The sequence below is a fragment of the Tachysurus fulvidraco genome, chromosome 11 (genome assembly GCF_022655615.1).
Source record: "Tachysurus fulvidraco isolate hzauxx_2018 chromosome 11, HZAU_PFXX_2.0, whole genome shotgun sequence".
Lineage (NCBI taxonomy): Eukaryota > Metazoa > Chordata > Actinopteri > Siluriformes > Bagridae > Tachysurus > Tachysurus fulvidraco.
Genome location: NC_062528.1, coordinates 24,790,396 through 24,811,386, shown reverse-complemented (window position 1 = coordinate 24,811,386; position 20,991 = coordinate 24,790,396). Strand labels below are relative to the sequence as shown.

At 39.9% G+C, this 20,991-nt stretch overlaps 2 protein-coding genes across 2 annotated transcripts; both read right to left on the bottom strand.

Annotated features, from left to right (window-relative positions):
* Positions 1-1,012: 1,012 nt before the first annotated feature.
* On the bottom strand, positions 1,013-4,327 carry LOC113637316 (E3 ubiquitin/ISG15 ligase TRIM25-like; the record flags this gene model as incomplete). Its single annotated transcript, XM_047820451.1, has 6 exons — positions 1,013-1,757; positions 2,021-2,066; positions 2,545-2,676; positions 2,865-3,098; positions 3,392-3,487; positions 3,752-4,327. Coding segments are annotated over 6 exons (1,611 nt in total), but the record flags the coding sequence as incomplete, so codon positions are not given.
* Positions 4,328-18,395: 14,068 nt separating this feature from the next.
* Positions 18,396-20,688, bottom strand: LOC113637309 (tripartite motif-containing protein 16-like). Its single transcript, XM_027137914.2, has 2 exons — positions 20,638-20,688; positions 18,396-19,140 (listed from the first exon to the last, which is right to left on the bottom strand). Exons 1-2 carry the CDS (start codon positions 20,681-20,683, stop codon positions 18,614-18,616), a joined length of 573 nt encoding a protein of 190 aa, XP_026993715.2. The 5' UTR covers positions 20,684-20,688; the 3' UTR covers positions 18,396-18,613.
* Positions 20,689-20,991: the final 303 nt, after the last annotated feature.

The following is a 20,991-nucleotide window of genomic DNA, read 5'->3' as shown; positions in this document are numbered from 1 at the left end:
TGTACATATTACACATGGTTCAGGCGGCTTTTCCTCTGCACAGTGTAAATCTACAGATATTGCAGTTCTCTTGTGGACACATTTATATGGTCTGTTGCTCTTTTTCCTATTTCTATATTGTACTGATGGATATTCTGCTGAAGCTCTTCTACCCATTTTAATTTCCTCTGATCCATCTGTGAATATCTGAGTTATGTTGCTGTATGTTTGACTTAAATCCTGTATAGTGGTTATTTTTATTGGAAGGTTGTTTTCCATCTTGATTTCCTCCTTATGAATAAACAGATCGATTTCTGGCATTCCTGCTCATCTTCCTAATCATCCTCCATAACTCATTAATTTCAATATCTTCATCATCTCTGTCACAGAATTCCCTCCGATATTTTTCTTTGCTGTACTGATGACCTGCCTCACTGATGCTTGAGCTCTTTTATAGTTAATTAAATCATTAAAATTAAATCTTCCTCCTACTTTCCTTAGAGCTTTATGTCTGATATGAACAGCCTCACTACACTCCTCATCCCACTATGGAACTACATTTTGCCAATTGATTCTTCTGCTGCTTTCCGTATTGCCTCATGTTTATTTGTATTAAACTTCTACATCTTTCTTTTCTCCCCCAGTGACATCTTCAGTCCAAGTGTCTTATTCTGTTGCCTATTGTCTGTGTGCAATAACAACACTTTCCCGTCTCTCAACATTTTTGCACTTCCGATCTTTCCTTTATCTCATCATTGATCACTTTAGTTAAGATTCTTCTAGCTGCCGTGTGCTCATCCTCCTTGTGCACCACTTACACGAGCTGCACACCTTTCACTTCCATCTTAACATACAGCTGTGAGAAGGAAGACAATACAACGGACAACAAATTTAAAATAAGAAGAAAATAAACAAAATTATATGTACAGGTACAAAACAACACTAACTCAACAACAGGACAACATTTAGGTGTAAAAGTCTTTTACACACAGTAGGTTGTGTTTCCACCAGCAAGCAGCACAGAAAGACAGAGCAGTTTGAGTAAAGTTTATTATTTCTGAGGAGACATTGAACATTTTTATATCAACTATAATAAACCCATCCTAATAGTGCATACAGTTAAATAGTCTGTTTCTACATTCTGCATTCATTACTGTTCCAGTTTCTGCACACAAAATGTCCAGTGTAGCTCAGGGACAAATTAAATCTCACACCTCACTTATAGTTTTTATAAACACTTTTACTAACTTTTTATTTTGGATCACAAAACCTCACAGATGAGTTATAACTCCACACACAGACTCCAGCATATAGAGGCTGAGTGAATGTGGTGTGGACTCTGTGGAGGAGCCTCATGGTGTCAGAGACGCTGTAGAAGGACAGAGTTCCTGCACTGTGATCCACATACACTCCTATTCTGGAGGATGATGGACCTCGGAGCGCAGTCTCAATGCTGTTGTGATAGAAAGCGACAGAGGAAGAAGAACACCACAGACTCCAGGACTGACTGTTGCCTCCAAACAAACACTCATCACCATGTCTTTTCCTGCTGATCTCTATATATGACACTGATATTAACACATCACTGCTCCTCTCCACCTCCCAGTAACAGCGTCCACACACACTCTCCTTACACAACACCTGAGGCCAGTAGTCAAATCTCTCTGGATGATCAGAGTATTGCTGTTGTGTCTTACTCAGTGTCACCACTCTGTTCTTCTCAGACAGAATGAGTTGATGATGTGCTGTGTTTGGGTCCAGAGTCAGATAACAGAAATCTACAGTAATAAAATGTCCACATGTTAGATGTTAATCACAGGATTTATAATAAGTGTGTGTGAGACACCTGTCTGTGTTTCTATCCTCCTAATGCAGCTCTATAAACATGGGTCAGATTTAGATCAACAATACAGACAATTTAACACTGTATGTGTGCCTGTGTGTGTATTTGTGTTTCTCTCTATGTGCCCGTGTGTGCGCGTGTGTGTGTGTATTTGAATGTGTGTGTGTGTGTGTGTGTGTGTGTGTGTGTAAAACCTACACTGCAGAAAATCTTCTCTGCTCTTTGGTTCTGAAGGTAAAATCATCTGAACTGCTGCAGCTTTGGAGACACAGAGACAAAATGGAGACACGGACACAAAATGGAGACACAGAGACAAAATGGAGACACGGACACAAAATGGAGACACAGAGACAAAATCGAGACACGGACAGAAAATGGAGACACAGAGACAAAATGGAGACAGAAAAATGAGGTGGAAACAGTTTAAAGTGTGAATGTGAAAAATTTGCTTCCTCACGTTTATTTCAGACGTCAACGACGTCGCCATCTCAATTTATTCATCAGCTACGATTTTCTCCACAAATGTAAGATTTGTACTTTGTTTGTCTGCTAAATTGATCTTGATGTCATTTACAAGACTGATGCTAATACTGTGTGATTTTCTGCAGTCTTGTTCCTGCTTACTTCTTATTTCTGTTAGATGAATTTTATGGCTCTTTTTACTGTGATACAGAAACAATGTCTGTTTGTTCACCTTGTGGTCTGATTTTGTTGAATTTCTTCTCACAGATTTGTTCGACTCGTTTTTTCAGATCTGAGAGAGATTTCCTCACTCCATCAAATGAGAGATGTTGATTGACAGTGAAGCTGGGTGAGTCGTCACATCCAGGAGAAACACAGAGAGACGGGAAACTCTACAGAGAGGAAACACATCATAGAGAAGGAGAAAAGTGGACGAGAGGAACGAATGAATCTCAGACTGAATCAGAACAAAGACACACTTGTGATCTCAGACAGGAACATTTCTTGTTGCTGTAATGAGCTTTTAGGAGGAAACTTTGTGAGGAACAGCGCCCTCTGTAGATCAGACAGTGAGTGTTACCTGGAGGAAGTGGATGTCATCGTGTGTGTGTGAAAGCTGCTCCAGCTCAGTGACTCTCCTCTTAAGATCAGCAATCTCCTGCTCCAGTTGATTCAGGAGTCGTTCAGCTCGACTCACTTCACCTTTCTCCTGAGCTCTGATCAGCTCCGTCACCTCCGAGCGCTTTTTCTCCATGGAGCTGATCATCTCAGTAAAGATCCTCTCACTGTCATCTACTGCTGCCTGTGAACGTATCTGTAAGGACACACACACACACACACACACACACACACACACACACACACAGACACACGCACACACACACACACACACACGCACACACACACACACACACACGCACACACACACACACACACACACACACACACACACAGACACACACACACACACACACACACACACACACACACACACACACACACACACACACACACACACACACACAGATCCATTTAAAGATCAACTCTTTCTCTCACAGTGACTCTATAATGTGTGTGTTTATGTGAATCTCTCAGTTTCCTCCTCACCTTAATAATGTCCACAGTCTGTTTCAGCTCCTGCACCTTCTTCTGCTTCTCCTGGATCCTCTGCTGGGATTTTATCTGATCCTCCTTTAACTCATTCTGAGGCCGAGAGTTTTAACATGTTCTTTGTAACCTTTAGGTATAAAATTCTGAAAGAATGTTGTTACACTGTTGGCTGTATAAAGTACACTGACTGGTCTCACCTGTGTCACACTTCATACCAGAAGAACCTTTGACTTTTAATAAGTTCACTTCACACTGAATGACAGTCTTATAACCAATCACAGCAACTCAAATAAATTAGATTACAAATAGAATTTGTAGAAATTGACATAAAAAAGAATAATAATATCCAGTTCTCACCTGTTTTTCAGTTCTTTCTGTTTTAGCTGAAACTGTATCATGACCTTTGTGTTCTTCCATCATACACAAGTAACAGATGAAGCTTTGGTCAGTACGACAGTAGATCTTCATCAGTTTGTCATGTTCAGAGCAGATCTTCTCTTGGAGCTCTGCACAGGCTTCAACTAACTTGTGCTTCTTAAAGGCAGGAGACTGATAGTGAGGTTTAAGATGATCTTCACAATAGGAGGCCTGACAAACCAGACAGGACTTGACGGCTTTGTGTTTTCTCCCTGTGCAGAAATCACACTCCACATCTCCAGGTCCAGTGTAACAGTGAGCAGGAGAAGCAGCTTGGAGTTCAGTCTTCTTCAGTTTCTCCACCACTTCAGCCAGCATGTTGTTCCTGTGTAGAACAGGCCTTGGAGTGAAAGTCTCTCTACACTGAGGACAGCTGTAGATGCCCTTCACATCCTCCTGATCCCAGTGAGCATTAATACACACCTTACAGAAACTGTGACCACAATGGAGAGTCACTGGATCATTCAGGAGATCCAGACACACTGGACAGCTGAACTGATCCTGATCTACTGAAATACTGAGAGAGAGAGAGAGAGAGAGAGAGAGAGAGAGAGAGAGAGAGAGAGAGAGAGAGAGAGAGAGAGAGAGAGAGAGAGAGAGAGAGAGAGAACTATAAGTTTTGTATGACCTGAATGAAATGAACTTCCTGGTTCAGTGTGTTATTGTGTAACAGAGAGATGAGGTGTGGCTTTATAGAGAAAAGGAGCTCAGACTTTTAAGATAAAGCGAAGTTACACAACATGAGAGAGATTTGTTTTTAATGTAAAGAATCTCGTCGTGTAAATGATGCTGATGCTGCAGACTGATGTAGATGATGCTGATCATTAAAGTCAGAACTCATTTCCACTCATCAACTTTATTCTCTGTAGATTAGGTTGGAAACATAAACTTCAGCTTTCAATTCAATTCAAGTTTATTTGTATAGCGCTTTTTACAATAGACTTTGTCTCAAAGCAGCTTTACAGAACATAAACATAGAGCAGAATGTAAACATAATTAATGATAAAGGAAATAACGAATAATAAAAGTTAAAGAATTGACAGAATAAAAAATTCAAGATTATAATTAGATATATATAGTTCCCAATCTGTATGTATTTATCCCCCATGAGCAAGTCTGAGATGACTCAGGCAGCAGTGGCAGGGAAAAACTCCCTTAAATTGGTAAAGGAAGAAACCTTGAGAGGAACCGGACTCAAGGGGGAACCCATCCTCATATGGGTGACACTGGGGGTGTGATTGTAATATACAGTCAGTTAAATGTTGTATTGGTGTGAGGTTCAAGGACTTCTGATCTCCTGAGTACCACCAAGTCTAACTGGAGATGTCTCAGGATTCTTAGAGTCGGCCTCGGCTCAGTGGACGTCCAAAGGCTTCGTCCCACAGAGGACGTTGGGAGCTGGTACAGTGTCTGGATGCCTCGGGATGGGTACAAAGAGAGAAGCAGTGGAAAGGGATTAACATATCTGCTGTTCATAAAAATGTGCTGGTCTGATGTACTGGTGCATGATATTATGGGATGTATTATGTGTACGCCTGACTAAAGAGATGAGTTTTTAATCTACATTTAAACTGGGAAAGTGTGTCTGCGCCCCGAACACTATCAGGAAGACTATTCCAGAGTTTGGGAGCTAAATAAGAAAATGCTCTACCACCTTTAGTAGACTTAGATATTCTGGGAACTACCAGAAGCCCTGAGTTTTGTGATCTCACCAGGCTGAGAAACATCCTGACTGTATCTGATGCTGAGAAGCTAGTTGATGCCTTCATGACCTCTAGGCTGGACTATTGTAATGCATTACTAGGTGGTTGTCCTGCATCTTTAATAAATAGGTTACAGTTAGTCCAAAATGCAGCTGCCAGAGTTCTCACTAGGACAAGAAAGTATGACCATATAACCCCAATTTTATCATCTCTACACTGGCTACCTGTTAAGTTTAGAACTGATTACAAACTGCTGCTACTTACGTACAAGGCTCTTAATGGTTTAGCTCCCATGTATCTAACTAGTCTTCTAACACGTTACAATCCTTCACGCTCTCTGAGATCACAAAACTCAGGACTTCTGCTAGTTCCCAGAATATCTAAGTCTACTAAAGGTGGTAGAGCGTTTTCTTATTTAGCTCCCAAACTTTGGAATAGTCTTCCTGATAGTGTTCGGGGCTCAGACACACTTTCCCAGTTTAAATGTAGATTAAAAACTCATCTCTTTAGTCAGGCGTACACATAATACATCCCATAATATCATGCACCAGTACATCAGACCTGCACATTTTTATGAATGGGAATAAATACATACACACTGTGAACTATATACATCTAATAATAATCTAGAATTTTTATTCTGTTAATTCTTATTTCTTTTATTATTCGTTATTTCCTTTATCATTAATTATGTTTACCTTCTGCTCTGTGTTTATGTTCTGTAAAGCTGCTTTGAGACAATGTCTATTGTAAAAAGCGCTATACAAATAAACTTGAATTGAATTGAATGTTTCTAAGGTGGAAGAAGGCTGTGTTTGTAATATGGTGATATGATTTTAAAGACAAGTTACTGTCTAATAAACACCAGGTCTTTCACTGTCGAGCTACTAGTAACAGTACATCCCTCTAAATGGAAGATAAGTTGTGAGAGTTTCTGTGCACTGGTTTTTGGACCTATAAGTAGTATTGCTGTCTTATCAGAGTTTAACAACAGAAAATTGCAGCTCATCCAGTCTTTTATCTCTCTAATGCACCGAGTTAATTCAGTGGAATCCGATAAAAATCTTTCTGCTATTTTGTGCTAAATATTTGTGATCATGTGACAATGTTGTTCTGAGATGAGCCTGTAAGCCTGTAAGGTTTTCTGTGTTTTTATGTGTTAGTTATTGTTAAGACGCTCTATGGAGACATGTTACACCTGTCCACAGGTAATCTCAGGCTGTTTGTATGATTGATGATTTGGTCACACAAAGTGTTTGTGCTCGCAGTGTATCTGCATGTGTGTGTTTCTTCATGTTTCTTTAGCAAGACTTTATCCATTGTACGTATCCCCAAATGTTTTATACAAGTATCTGAACTTGTGTGTAAAAAGTAAATAAAGCCCCAACATTGTGGATGATAAACTTCCAGGATCAGGAGTCCAATCTGATGAACGTGGAGGACAAAATGAGACATCTGGAGGAACTGCTCTTGGACGTAGACAGGGAGTCTAAGATTAATAAAAAGGGAACCTGAGGTAAACTGGTGTTTAATAAAAAGGGAACCTGAGGTAAACTGGTGTTTAATAAAAAAGGAACCTGAGGTAAACTGGTGTTTAATAAAAAGCCTACCTGAGGTAAACTGGCATTTCATAAAAAGGGAATATGATGTAAACTGGCGTTTGACAAAAAGGGAACTTTTTAACAATATATATATATATATATATATATATATATATATATATATATATATATATATATATATTATATAACAAATTACGGAATTATATATATATATATATATATATATATATATATATATATATATATATATATATAAAAAATATATATAAATTAATTAATATTTATAAGATATAAATTTTTAGAATTTTTTCTCCACCATGTTGTTTACTGCTTCACAGTATAGTGTTTGAAACCAGTGAAGTAAATATTCTTTATATTAAAATCCATTTTATTCAGTGGGCTTCTGAATTGTGTGTTTTTAACTGAAAACTTCTGAATTCAATTTAAACTGATTATCAGTCACTATTCTCAATAAATGCACCTTATTTATCATCTTTGGTGAAAATGGCAAAAAAATAAAAACACATCTCCCCACGAGGACGACCAGAGCCGTGATCAAGCTGCTTTAATACTGATTTAAGCCCAGAAGCTAGTAAAGTTGTGGAATCTTTAATGGGAACATTGCAAGGATGATTGTGCCTCAGGGGTTTCCTCTGGGTACTCCGGTTTCCTCCCCCAGTCCAAAGACATGCATGGTAGGTTGATTGGCATCTCTGTAAAAATTGTCCGTAGTGTGTGAGCGTGTGAGTGTGTGCCCTGCGATGGGTTGGCACTCTGTCCAGGGTGTATCCTGCCTCGATGCTCAATGACGCCTGAGATAGGCACAGGCTCCCGTGACCCGAGAAGTTCGGATAAGTGGTAGAAAATGAATGAATGAATCAATGAATGAATGTTGGCCAACCTGATGCTCACACATACAAACACTCTCACACACGGGTACATACACTCACCCACACATACACACACTCACACATAAAGGCACACACACACAAATGTGTCTCACAATTCCAAGGTAAGAAGATGGAAACTCATTGTGTATTTTTCCAAGAATGTTGGCCAACCTGACACTCACACATACAAATACACACACGCACACATTCACACACAGGCACATCCACACACACACACACACACTCTCTCGCGCGCGCGCTCTCACACACACACACACTCTCTCTCTCTCTCTCTCGCGCTCTCACACACACACTCTCTCTCTCTCTCTCGCTCTCACAAACACACACACTCTCTCTCACATACATACAGTAGACACACACACAGGCACATACACACACACACTCTCTCTCACACACAGACACAGACACAGACACACACAAATGTGTCACACAATTCCAAGGTAACAAGATGGAAACTCATTGTGTAATCCATGAATGTTGACCAACCTGACTCACACACGTAGCGGATTTCACCCAGCACCACAAATGACACACCGACTCCAGGCTCTTTGGTGAATCAAGTCTGCAGTTTAATAACCAAAAGACACAGGATCACACACACATCCTCTCACCAACAGTCTGTCTGAAGGATGTGAGACAAACAGATTAATCCTGTCCTCCATTAACACAGTGACTACAAACTCAAAATCTGGGTCTCAGTTGGTTAAATATACACAATACACGATTTAAATAAAAAACACACATACTCAATTAAAGGCAAATAAACAACATAATATTTCTACAGACACAATCCACCAAAATTTTGTATGTAAAACAAATATTAAAAGGAAAGACTTGCACTCTAAATTTCCATGCGGGCGGCAACATTAAACAAATAAATTAAAACTTCTAAAACTTGAAATGCATCTAACTTCTCACAGAAAATCAAAAATATACACTCAATCCATCTTTCTAACACTTCTAACTTTGATGTTTTTTAACTTTGATTAGTTTTTCAAACTAATGTTTTTAACTCTTTTTACATTTGTATTGCCCGTTGTACAGAGATGCAACGAAACCAACCCAACTCTCTTCAGTCACATGTAGAACTGAGAGAGTCGGTCGGTTTCTTCATCAATACTCATTGCAGTTGAGTCTGAATTAGTCACACTGCTCCCATCATCTGTATTCTGGCCATTTAGACTGACATCATCAATACCACAACTGCCACAAGAAAATTCACTGTGGTTGCTTCTACCATTTACTATTGAAGAGTCATGGTCTCTTGTGTAATCTGTTGAAGCCAATGTGTCAAACGCTGTGGCTTGTCTAGTGCTTTGTCCCTGAACAGAATGTGTCTTAACAGGTTGAGATTCTTTTGGGCCTCGGCTCTCCAATATCCAAGCGGCAACCCTGCCACACCTAGATCCTCTTTCAGAACTGAACAGAGACTTGTGCTTTTGGTCTTTCACCTCATCTGTTTCTTCCTCAGAAATTGTGGAGAACACTGTAGTGTTGGATTCTGGTTTCTCCAAGGGAAGGAAGTTGACAGGTAAGAGAAGACTCTACTTTTCTTTGTAGCTGGGTCTTCTACCCTATAGATGTGCACTGTTGGGTCTTTCCAAGTTTGCACATGAACTACAGAGTCCCACACATCAGCTAACTTTTGTTTTCCTCTCTCTTTTTTGTTTACCAGAAGGACATGGTCTCCGATTTCTAAAGACACACCTCTAGATCTCTTGTTATACTCTCTCGCCTGCTTCCTTTGGGCTTCAGGTTCCAGAGTCTTTCCAACGACACAGCGTTTACAGTGTGAAGCATACTTTTTGACATCTGTGTCCATTCCAGACCAGAAAAACCTCTGCCGTACTAAGTGAAGAGTCCTACTTTGCCCTTGATGACCGGCGTCATCGTGAGTTCCTTTCAGAGCAGCAATCCAAAGGTATGTATCTCAGGTCAAAATCTGCCCATATTAAAGCAAAAACTGCCCATTTTAAAGCATAGAACTCTAATCTATGGGCGGGGTAACGGGACTGAGCCCTTGACAGGGACTTACTCGCAAAGGCCATTGGTCTCGGTTTTTCCTCTTCCTCTGGTGTTTGACTCAGAACCGCACCTAATCCATCCATAGATGCATCAGTGGACAATAGGAAAGGTCTCTGAAAGTCTGGATGAGCCAAAGTAACTGTGTTATCAAGTTCATGTTTAATTTTTTCCACAGCTAAATCACACTCTGCAGTCCAGTACTCAGGTTTCAGGCGCTTGGGTTTGACAGCTCTGAGGACAACTTTTCCACCTTTGATCTTTTGTCCAGCGGTCAGTTTATATGGAGGTTTGGCTAATGATGAAAAACTTTCAATGAAATGTGAATAATAGTTTGCCATTCCAAGAAAAGATTTGATTTTCGTGGGTGATGGAGTCTTTCCATCTTCTTCCATCAGCTCCACCACGCTGAGCTCACTGATCGCGGACACTTTTGCTGGATCAGTCGTGATGCCACTCTCCGATACAACATGTCCCAGGAACTTGACAGTTTTCCTCAGAAAGTAACATTTCTTTGGGGACAATTTGAGGTTATGATCTTTGAGCCGGGAAAACACCATTTCAAGGTGGTCGAGTGCCTCCTTGAACACCAGCAAGTCATCTAAGTAACAAAGGAGGGATAGAAAGTTCTGGTCCCTGAAGATTGCAGTCATCATGCAAGAGAACGTTGCTGGACCGTTGCACAAGCCCTGAGCCATCCGGTTGTATTCATATAGCCCTACTGGGGTGGTGCACGCCGTGTATTTATAATCTTCTTCATGGATTGGGATATTATAAAAACCCGATGTTAAATCCATGGTACTGAAATAACAGTTTCCCCCCAAGGGCGCAAGAGCATCACCTTGGTGGGGCAGCGGGTATGCATCTTTTTCGGTTCTTTGATTGAGCCACCTGAAGGCTATACACACTCGTAATTCTCCAGAGGGTTTCCAGACTAAAACTAAAGGTGAGGCCCATTCGCTGTTGGACTTCCGGATGATACCGCGCTCCTCCATTTCATTTAGTGTCTATCTTAATTTCTTCTATTGAGCTGGCGGGACGCTCCTATAGGGAAGGCGGAAAGGCTTTTCATCTTTTAGGTGTATCCTGTGGACAGTGTTTTTGACCTCACCACAGTACAGCTTATCACGGGAGAAAGTGCTCTCATACTCCACAATGAGGTCCACCAATTGTCTTTTCCAGAAATCATTAACTTCACAGGAGTCAATGTCGATTTCATTCAGTCCCAATGCTCTCAACTTAACTCTGAAGTCTGTTTGCAATATCTCATTTGCTTTATGGACATTCTGAGTGACTCCTCTTGATTCATGCTGTATGTCCTCTGTTAGCTGTAACTCTTCGAGGGCAAGACACGGATGCACTTGAGCAATCTTTGCATTCTGACGAAGTACAATAGGACGATCCAGCATGTTTATCACCTTCATGGGGATCCATCTGTTAGATCTACATTTAGTTCATAGGTACATTTTGTCTTAGCCTTGCTGCCTCCGCATCCACTGAGTACTTTTGTTGTGGGTTTCCTCACCTTGTCAAAGATAATCTTGTGGTCCTGAAGTGTATGTTCAGCTGTAATAACACAGCACACAGCATATTCAACAGTTCAACACCGGACTATACACACATGCACACACGCACACTGTATTCGTACTGCATCAATACACATGGGACTATACACACACACTGCATCTAATCTAAAATAACAATCTATCTGACAATAAGCTATCGGTACCACAGGACATTTCTGTATCTGTACAGTCCGTTGCACCTTAACATGTTACATAATATTACATGTATATAATACTTATAATAGTACACTGTGTGTACTGACTATGTATGAGCACATTGCATCCTTTCCACATTTTCCACATTTGCACATTTCAATGGTACTGAGCATTTTGCACATTTTTTTCTAACCTGTCTGTAAACTGTTCTATTTATGTTTATGTTATGTTACTATTGTATGTAAATGGTTCTGCAATGTCTGGAGCTCGCTCCCAAGAATTTCACTCACCAAGGCACATGTGCCGTGGTGATGTGACAATAAAGGTGACTTGACTTGACTAGAACTGAGAGAGTCGGACGCAACAGCGCCTCTAAGTGACGTCACTTCAATGTAAACTCTTTTTTTTTTTTTTACAAAGTAATTTTTTTTCCTTGTGCTATATAAAAAATTCAAATTAGATGGATTGATAAGAAAAACATAAATTACAAAAATAATTAAATACATTCAAATGAAATCTCTTTCAAAATAAAAGACACTAAAGTTTGCTGGAACACAGAACTCGGAACATTACAGTGGGGTTGTGTGTGTGTGTGTGTGTGTGTGTGTCCTTACAGATACGTTCACAGGCAGCAGTAGATGACAGTGAGAGGATTTTTACTGAGATGATCAACTCCATGTTCTCGGAGGTGACGGAGCTGATCAGAGCTCAGGAGAAAGATGAAGTGAGTCGAGCTGAACGACTCCTGAATCAACTGGAGCAGGAGATTACTGATCTTCAGAGGAGAGTCACTGAGCTGGAGCAGCTTTCACACACACACGATGATATCCACTTCCTCCAGGTAACACTCACTGTCTGATCTACAGAGGGCGCTGTTCCTCACAAAGTTTCCTCCTAAAAGCTCATTACAGCAACAAGAAATGTTCCTGTCTGAGATCACAAGTGTGTCTTTGTTCTGATTCAGTCTGAGATTCATTCGTTCCTCTCGTCCACTTTTCTCCTTCTCTATGATGTGTTTCCTCTCTGTAGAGTTTCCCGTCTCTCTGGGTTTCTCCTGGATGTGACGACTCACCCAGCTTCACTGTCAATCAACATCTCTCATTTGATGGAGTGAGGAAATCTCTCTCAGATCTGAAAAAACGAGTCGAACAAATCTGTGAGGAGGAATTCAACAAAATCAGACCACAAGGTGAACAAACAAACATTGTTTCTGTATCACAGTAAAAAGAGCCATAAAATTCATCTAACAGAAATAAGAAGTAAGCAGGAACAAGACTGCAGAAAATCACACAGTATTAGCATCAGTCTTGTAAATGACATCAAGATCAATTTAGCAGACAAACGAAGTACAAATCTTACATTTGTGGAGAAAATCGTAGCTGATGAATAAATTGAGATGGTGACGTTAAGACTAAGATCCGAGGTCCATCATTCTCCAGAATAGGAGTGTATGTGGATCACAGTGCAGGAACTCTGTCCTTCTACAGCGTCTCTGACACCATGAGGCTCCTCCACAGAGTCCACACCACATTCACTCAGCCTCTATACGCTGGGTTCTGGATGGGTTAACTCATCTGTGTGGTTTTGTGATCCAAAATAAAATGTTAGTAAAAGTGTTTATAAAAACTATAAGTGAGGTGTGAGATTTAATTTGTCCCTGAGCTACACTGGACATTTTGAATGACAGACCACTGACATAACCCCCAATACTAATCCATCTCCTCTCAGGGACTCAAACGAAAACCGTTTTTGCACCATGTTGTGGGGTGATTGCAGTTACTTTGGTATATGTTGTGATCAATGGCTCAAATGTTTGACTGTTGTTACATTGTGTACAGTCATATGTTCTGTTCATGGTTGATTCCCTACTGTACAATTTTTTCCCCGATGTACGTGAATTGTTTTGCTACAGCACATGTATTTCTTTGGGTCTGTTCACATTGCCTTGTGTGTCAGTATGTGCCTTACTGTGCCATGCCCTGTGTGATTGTGTGTTTTAAATGACTTCATGTATGTGGTTGTTAAAATACTGTAATCTGTTGTGTACGGCTGAGGACAGCCTTAAAGTACCTGGGGGATCTGTAACGGCCACTTTAATATCGTAATGGTTTATGTGTACAGTGCCTTTATGAGAGTTCTGCTGACGTATGTGCTTAGACTGGTGAGTGCACATGCACCATGCAGAGCTGGAGTGAAGCTGAGTATATGTACAGACATGTTGTTGTTATTCTGCCTTCTAAGTTGAGCAAACCAATGTTTTTTTTTTCTTTTGTGACAGGAACCGAGTGTTTTTGTTTCTACATCACCTTTACTCCGTTTACATGTGTGTATGTTGGATGTGATTGCTGAAGAGGATCAAATACAAAGGCTTTTCGGGATAACTTGCTGTTTGCCTCGAGTGTTTATTCCCTTTTATGCCACCTTGTTTTTCTCCGGGTCAAATCTAACACTCTGACCAGGTTACAAGGTTAAGTAAAGAACCGATGTTTGAATAAGTAACGTTACAGCATTTTTTTTCAATAAAGGCTAATGTTTTTTTTAATTCAAGAGTCTTTAGAGAACAGATATTTGCTATGTAGTTGTACTAGCCAACACTGTTTTAAGTTGTTTTACCTTTAAAATCATGACATAATGTCCACGTGTATTCAACAACAACAGAAACTGAGCGATTACAATGAACTTTATATCCTGTAAGTTGAAGAAAAAGTAATGCGATGCACTTATTGCCTCAGATGCAGCTGTTTTCATAAAATGTTAATATAATGACACACTTGTCTGACCATATATAAAGCCATAATACCAATTTTGATTACATAATTATTTAAAAATATGAGGTTTCCGCCCGGCAGCAATGATATATAGCCTAAATTTTTTGTTTTATCAGCAGCAACAGCATGTAACTAACTTATTCCTATCTGACTTAGCAATGAAGCAATGAAGCCTGTTTGTGCAATTCATTTTAAAGCTTAGTGGTTTGCCGTCTGCCGTGGGATGTTTTTTTAATCAATACTGTGCCGTGACTAAAACATTTGGGAAACAGTAACACTGATCTATTTCAGTGAAATTTGTCTGGAAGGAGGACACGCCCACATTTTATTTGCTTCCGACGCCCATGCTTATGCCACATACAATCCTATCAGGAATTAATGAATGGTGCAGATCACCAAACTCACAGTCTTTTGCTTAGCTTTTCAGATCAGTGACGTACATGTCGAGTGTTTCTGCAGCCTCTTGCGATCTCGTGAAAAACACGTGTCTGATGTACGGTAGGTTTTTCTGAGGCTCACAGTAATTTTTAAACTTGTCTTTTAGTCATTGTATTTTATTTCTCTCCTCTTCTGAGAACTCAAATGTATTCCATACTTTTATAGCCTTTTCCCCCGCCACGTGGGCCACGTACAGAAATGTAGCACACTGCACTGTCTCAGACTTCTCTGCTAGCGTGACAAAAAGTTCCAACCTCTGTATCCAGTTCTTACAATTTTTTGAGAGATTTCATTAGAGATTCAATGGTGGTGGTGGCTGTAACTGTGCCGTCCTCCTTTTCTGCGTTTATATCAGTTTTTTTCTGACACCATGTTCTGTTCTTTAGACAGACAAACGAACACGAGCTGCTGCTCCTTCACATTACTTTATTTTACTGACTTCAGTAACATCGGTGTTGGGTGTAACGCGTTACTAAGTAACATGCCATTCAGCTTATGGACTTAACTCTAAAGTGACAGCTACTGTAACAGACAACGGGTCCAATTTTATCAAAGCTTTTAAAATGTTCGCACACCCAGATTCTGATGAGGAGTCAGAGGAAGATGAAGAAGTGACATTTGCTGATGTTGAGCAGACTCTGTCCACAGACTCTGACGGACAGTTTTCTCTCCCTCCACATTTACGATGCGCATCACACACACTGAATTTAATTTTTCATGATGTCGAGAAATGGCTTAAAGCAAACGAGTACAAACTCATCTACAACAGTGCTATTTCAAAGTGTTCTGCACTGTGGACAAAAGTGAACCGTTCTTCTGTGGCTTCAGAGTTGGTAGAGAAGAAAAAACTCATAGTGCCTACTTCAACACGATGGAATTCATTTCACGACGCCCTGTCCAGGATCACTGACGTTCCAGTTGCTGAGTTAAATACTGTTTGCTCTCAGTTTGGAATAAAATGCTTCACTGATCGGGAGTATCTTTTCATAAAGGAATATTGCATTGTGTTGAAGCCACTCACTGTAGCGCTAGACATATTGCAAGGAGAAGATAACTGCTTTTTCGGAACCCTTCTTCCAACGCTGGAGATTTTATTGTCCAGGACACTAGCACTGTGGGATGAACTTAGGATGACAGCATGTCTCCCTGATGTCATTGTTCAGGTAACATGATATTTATACAGATTGCTACTTTTTTATATTTACCCATGACTTAAATACATTTTTATATTATCTGTCATACTTTTGTAATAAAGTGAAGTGTCTGATATATTTTTTCACTCATAGGCGATCAAGGTACGCTTTTCTTCTATGATGAACGATAAAGAAGCTCTCCTGGCTGCTGTCACTTTGCCCAAATTTAAATTACACTGGATCAGAGAAGAAGAGAAAAAAGACACAGTTCGGGCAATGCTTACTACAGAGTGCCGTGGGTTGCCTCTTTAAGACCAGCAGCATAATGCTCAACACCACAACAAGCCTGCTGACTCAACAGATGACTTTTTTTCATTTGAGGAGGAGGAGTTTTCCTACTCTGCTGAAATAGAGGTCATGGAATATTTGAAATCTGCAGGGTCTGAGCTTAGTGTTCTTAGACAGTTTCCCAGGATTAAGGCCATTTCACTGAGGTACAACACAGCCACACCATCAAGCGCACCAGTAGAAAGGCTTTTCAGCCTGGGCAATCTTGTGCTCACCCCCAGACGGAACAGACTGTCAAGCAAACGTTTTGAGAGACTTACATTAATGAGTTTTTTCAAAAATGAAGCAGGGAAGACAGCTGAGCAGTAGAAATGAGTTTGTTGAAAAACATGACAGCATACAGTATGCATGAAATGTGGTCCACATTGTTTTGAATATTTTCACCTTGATATTTTGCAGAATAATTCAATTTTTTTTTGTTACTCAGATATTTTTAGAGGAATACTGTTCGTTAACTAAAGGTTACAGTGAGTTAGAAATGAAATAGTTCATTTAGTTGAACACACATGACTACGTTATAAAATATGGTACTCATTACTTTGAAAGTAAGTTTTATGTTTACAGCTTGATACATTAATTAACTTCTCTTAAGCTGAGATTGTTTATTTTTATTGTTCAGATATGTTGCAGAATAAATCTATTTTTTGTTATTCAGATATTTTGCAGAGGAATTCTGTTTGAAATTTGTCACTAAAATGTTGAAGTATAGTATGTTTTAATAAATCTAAAATGTTTTAAAAAGCTAAAGGCTAAACTGTTTCATGTATGACTGAGGAATTATTAAGAGTTTTATTGCTACTGTCTATCTGGTCAAGGTTTATAGGGATTTTAAGAAGTAATGAGTTAAATTACTTATCGAGTAATTAAATTACTTTTCAGATAGAGTAATTAGTAAAGGATTTTAAATACAAAATTGATTATGTAATTAGTAATTAATTACTTTTTTAAAGTAACTTACCCAACACTGAGTAACATAAACATAAAGTGACTCTGGATGTCATTGTATCAGATAACCACTAGATGTCCTCATAAATTCATATATGAAGAACACATTGAATGTTACACACAATAACAACAAACATTCATACACAATAACATTATAAACATTCATACACAAGCCTTACACAATTCACACCAGAAATCTTTTACGATGTTATGTAACATATTACGATGTTATTCGATTTTTTAAATCACAGCCCACAAAAAAATCGCCTGTTCAATCACAAAAACGACTCTTCAGTTTGGTGAATCGGTTCCAAACGTTCAAGAGATGCTTTGAGCCGAATCAAATAATCGACAAATCGCTTCTTGTACTACAATATTTTTTTCCAGAAGCTTTCATAACATATTATGATGTTATACCTTTTTAAAATCACAGCCCACAAAAAAACCCTGTTTAAGAACCTAAACGACTCCAAAGGTACCAAAACTTTCAAGAGCCGATTTGATAAACGGTTTCAAAGAATCGATTCATTCCCAAACGACACACCAACGCTATTTACCCCAGCGAAATCTCTAAGTCAGGGCTATTCAGGTAGTTTGTCCTGTGGGTCAGTTCATGAACAGCGTCCCAAACGAGGCCCGTGTTGTATTTTGAAACTGCATTAGAACATGAACTGAAATTTAAGTGCAAATAAAATAAGTTCACAAAATGGAAAATATCATTGTTTCATGGTGTTTTTTCTCTCACAGGAGCGCGTGCTCACGTCACTCGAACAAAGTCACGTGACTCCTGCTCTGTACTGCGACTGCGCATGAGACTGAACTGAGAAAATACAGTTTATTAACAGTTTATTCTTCCACTTCTGAAGTCTGTCACCATATTATAAAGGATTGAGGAAGGAGTCTGAATAATTCCAGAGTGCACTGTATGTTAAGTGGACTGTTAAGCAGAACATTGTTAAAGATATAAGATAATAAAGGTCTTTTACACACAGATGGTTGTGTTTCCACCAGCAAGCAGCACAGAAAGGCAGAGCAGTTTGAGTAAAGTTTATTATTTCTGAGGAGACATTGAACATTTTTATATCAACTATAATAAACCCATCCTAATAGTGCATACAGTTAAATAGTCTGTTTCTACATTCTGCATTCATTACTGTTCCAGTTTCTGCACACAAAATGTCCAGTGTAGCTCAGGGACAAATTAAATCTCACACCTCACTTATACTTTTTATAAACACTTTTACTAACTTTTTATTTCGGATCACAAAACCTCACAGACGATTTATAACAATACATACAGACTCCAGTGTATAGAGGCTGAGTGAATGTGGTGTGGACTCTGTGGAGGAGCCTCATGGTGTCAGAGACGCTGTAGAAGGACAGAGTTCCTGCATTGTGATCCACATACACTCCTATTCTGGAGGATGCTGGACCTCGGAGCTCAGTATGAATGTTGTTGTGCCAGAAAGCGACAGAGGAAGAAAAACACCACAGACTCCAGGACTGACTGTTGCCTCCAAACAAACACTCATAACCCCGTCCTTTCCTGCTGATCTCTTTATATGACACTGATATGTACACATCACTGCTCCTCTCCACCTCCCAGTAACAGCGACCACACACACTCTCCTTACACAACACCTGAGTATAGAAGTCAAATCTCTCTGGATGATCAGAGTATTGCTGTTCTGTCTCACTCAGTGTCACCACTCTGTTCTTCTCAGACAGAATGAGTCGATGATGTGCTGTGTTTGGATCCAGAGTCAGATAACAGAAATCTACAGTAATAAAATGTCCACATGTTAGATGTTAATCACAGGATTTATAATAAGTCTGTGTGAGACACCTGTCTGTGTTTCTATCCTCCTAATGCAGCTCTATAAACATGGATCAACAATACAGACATTTTAACACGGTGTGTCTGTGTGTGTGTGTGTGTGTGTGTGTGTGTGTGTGTGTGTGTGTGTGTGTATGTCTGTGTGTCTCTGAGTGTGTGTGTGTGTGTGTGTGTGTGTGTGTGTGTGTGTGTGTGTGTGTAAGTGTGTCTGTGTGTGTAGGTGTGTTGTTTGGGTTTGGTGGTGTGTGTGTCTGTGTGTGTGTCTGCGTGTATGTGTGTGTGTGTGTGTGTGTGTGACTGTGTGTATGTCTGTACAGTATGTGTGTCTGTGTGTGTGTATGTGTGTGTCTGTGTGTGTGTGTGGATGACAGTTCTTCAGTTAAAGCTAAATCCTAGCAAAACTGAACTGCTGTTCATCCCAGGTGATTCATTCCCAGGTCATGATCTTGCTATATCCTTGCACAACGATCTGATCTCCCCTTCAGCCACAGCTCACAACCTTGGGGTAATCATGGACAATCAACTGTCCTTTTCCTCTCATGTTGCTAATGTGACTCGCTCATGTCGGTTTCTTCTCTACAACATTAGAAGGATTCGGCCATTTCCCCCCACACATACTGCTCAGGTACTTGTTCAGTCTCTTGTCATTTCTAGACTGGATTACTGCAATGCACTGCTGGCAGGTCTACCTATGAACGCAGTACGTCCTCTGCAAATGATCCAAAATGCAGCTGCCCGGCTTGTTTTCAACCTGCCAAAGTTCTCGCATACTACCCCGTTGTTGCGAACCCTCCACTGGCTTCCGGTAGGTGCACGCATCCGATTCAAAACACTGATGCTGGCCTACAAAGCCAAAAATGGACCAGCTCCCTCTTACCTCGAAGCCCTCATCATTCCTCGCACTGCACCCCGTAACCTCAGATCTACCAGCACTGCTCAACTGGTTCCACCATCTCTCAGGGTAAGAGGCAAGTATACTACAAGACTCTTCTCTGTTCTGGCAACAAGGTGGTGGAATGAACTTCCCCTAGAGGTCCGGACAGCTGAGTCACTGGCTATTTTCAAGCGGCGGTTGAAGACCTACTTATTCAGGAAACACTTCAACTAGCACTTCTTTTTTTTTAAAAAAAAAAAAAAAAAAAACTTTGACACTTTTTCATTGTAACTTTGAACAAATGTTTTAAACTCATGGTATCTTAAGTATGTAACCTAGTGAACCAGCATTAATGTATTCAGTGTTAGAGATTTAAGCACTTATGTACGTCGCTCTGGATAAGGGGTCTGTCACATGCTGTAAATGTAAGTGTAAATGTGTATGTGTGTGTGTGTGTGTGTGTGTGTGTGTGTGTGTGTGTGTGTGTGTGTGTGTGTCGCTCTGTGTGTGTGTGTGTGTATGTGTGTGTGTGTGTGTGTGTGTGTGTGTGTGTAAAAAACCTACACTGCAGAAAATCTTCTCTGCTCTTTGGTTCTGAAGGTAAAATCATCTGAACTGCTGCAGCTTTGGAGACACAAAGACAAAATTGAGACACAGAGACAAAATGGAGACACAGAGACAAAATGGAGACAGAAAAATGAGGTGGAAACAGTTTAAAGTGTGAATGTGAAAAATTTGCTTCCTCACGTTTATTTCAGACGTCAACAACGTCACCATCTCAATTTATTCATCAGCTACGATTTTGTCCACAAATGTAAGATTTGTACTTTGTTTGTCTGCTAAATTGATCTTGATGTCATTTACAAGACTGATGCTAATACTGTGTGATTTTCTGCAGTCTTGTTCCTGCTTACTTCT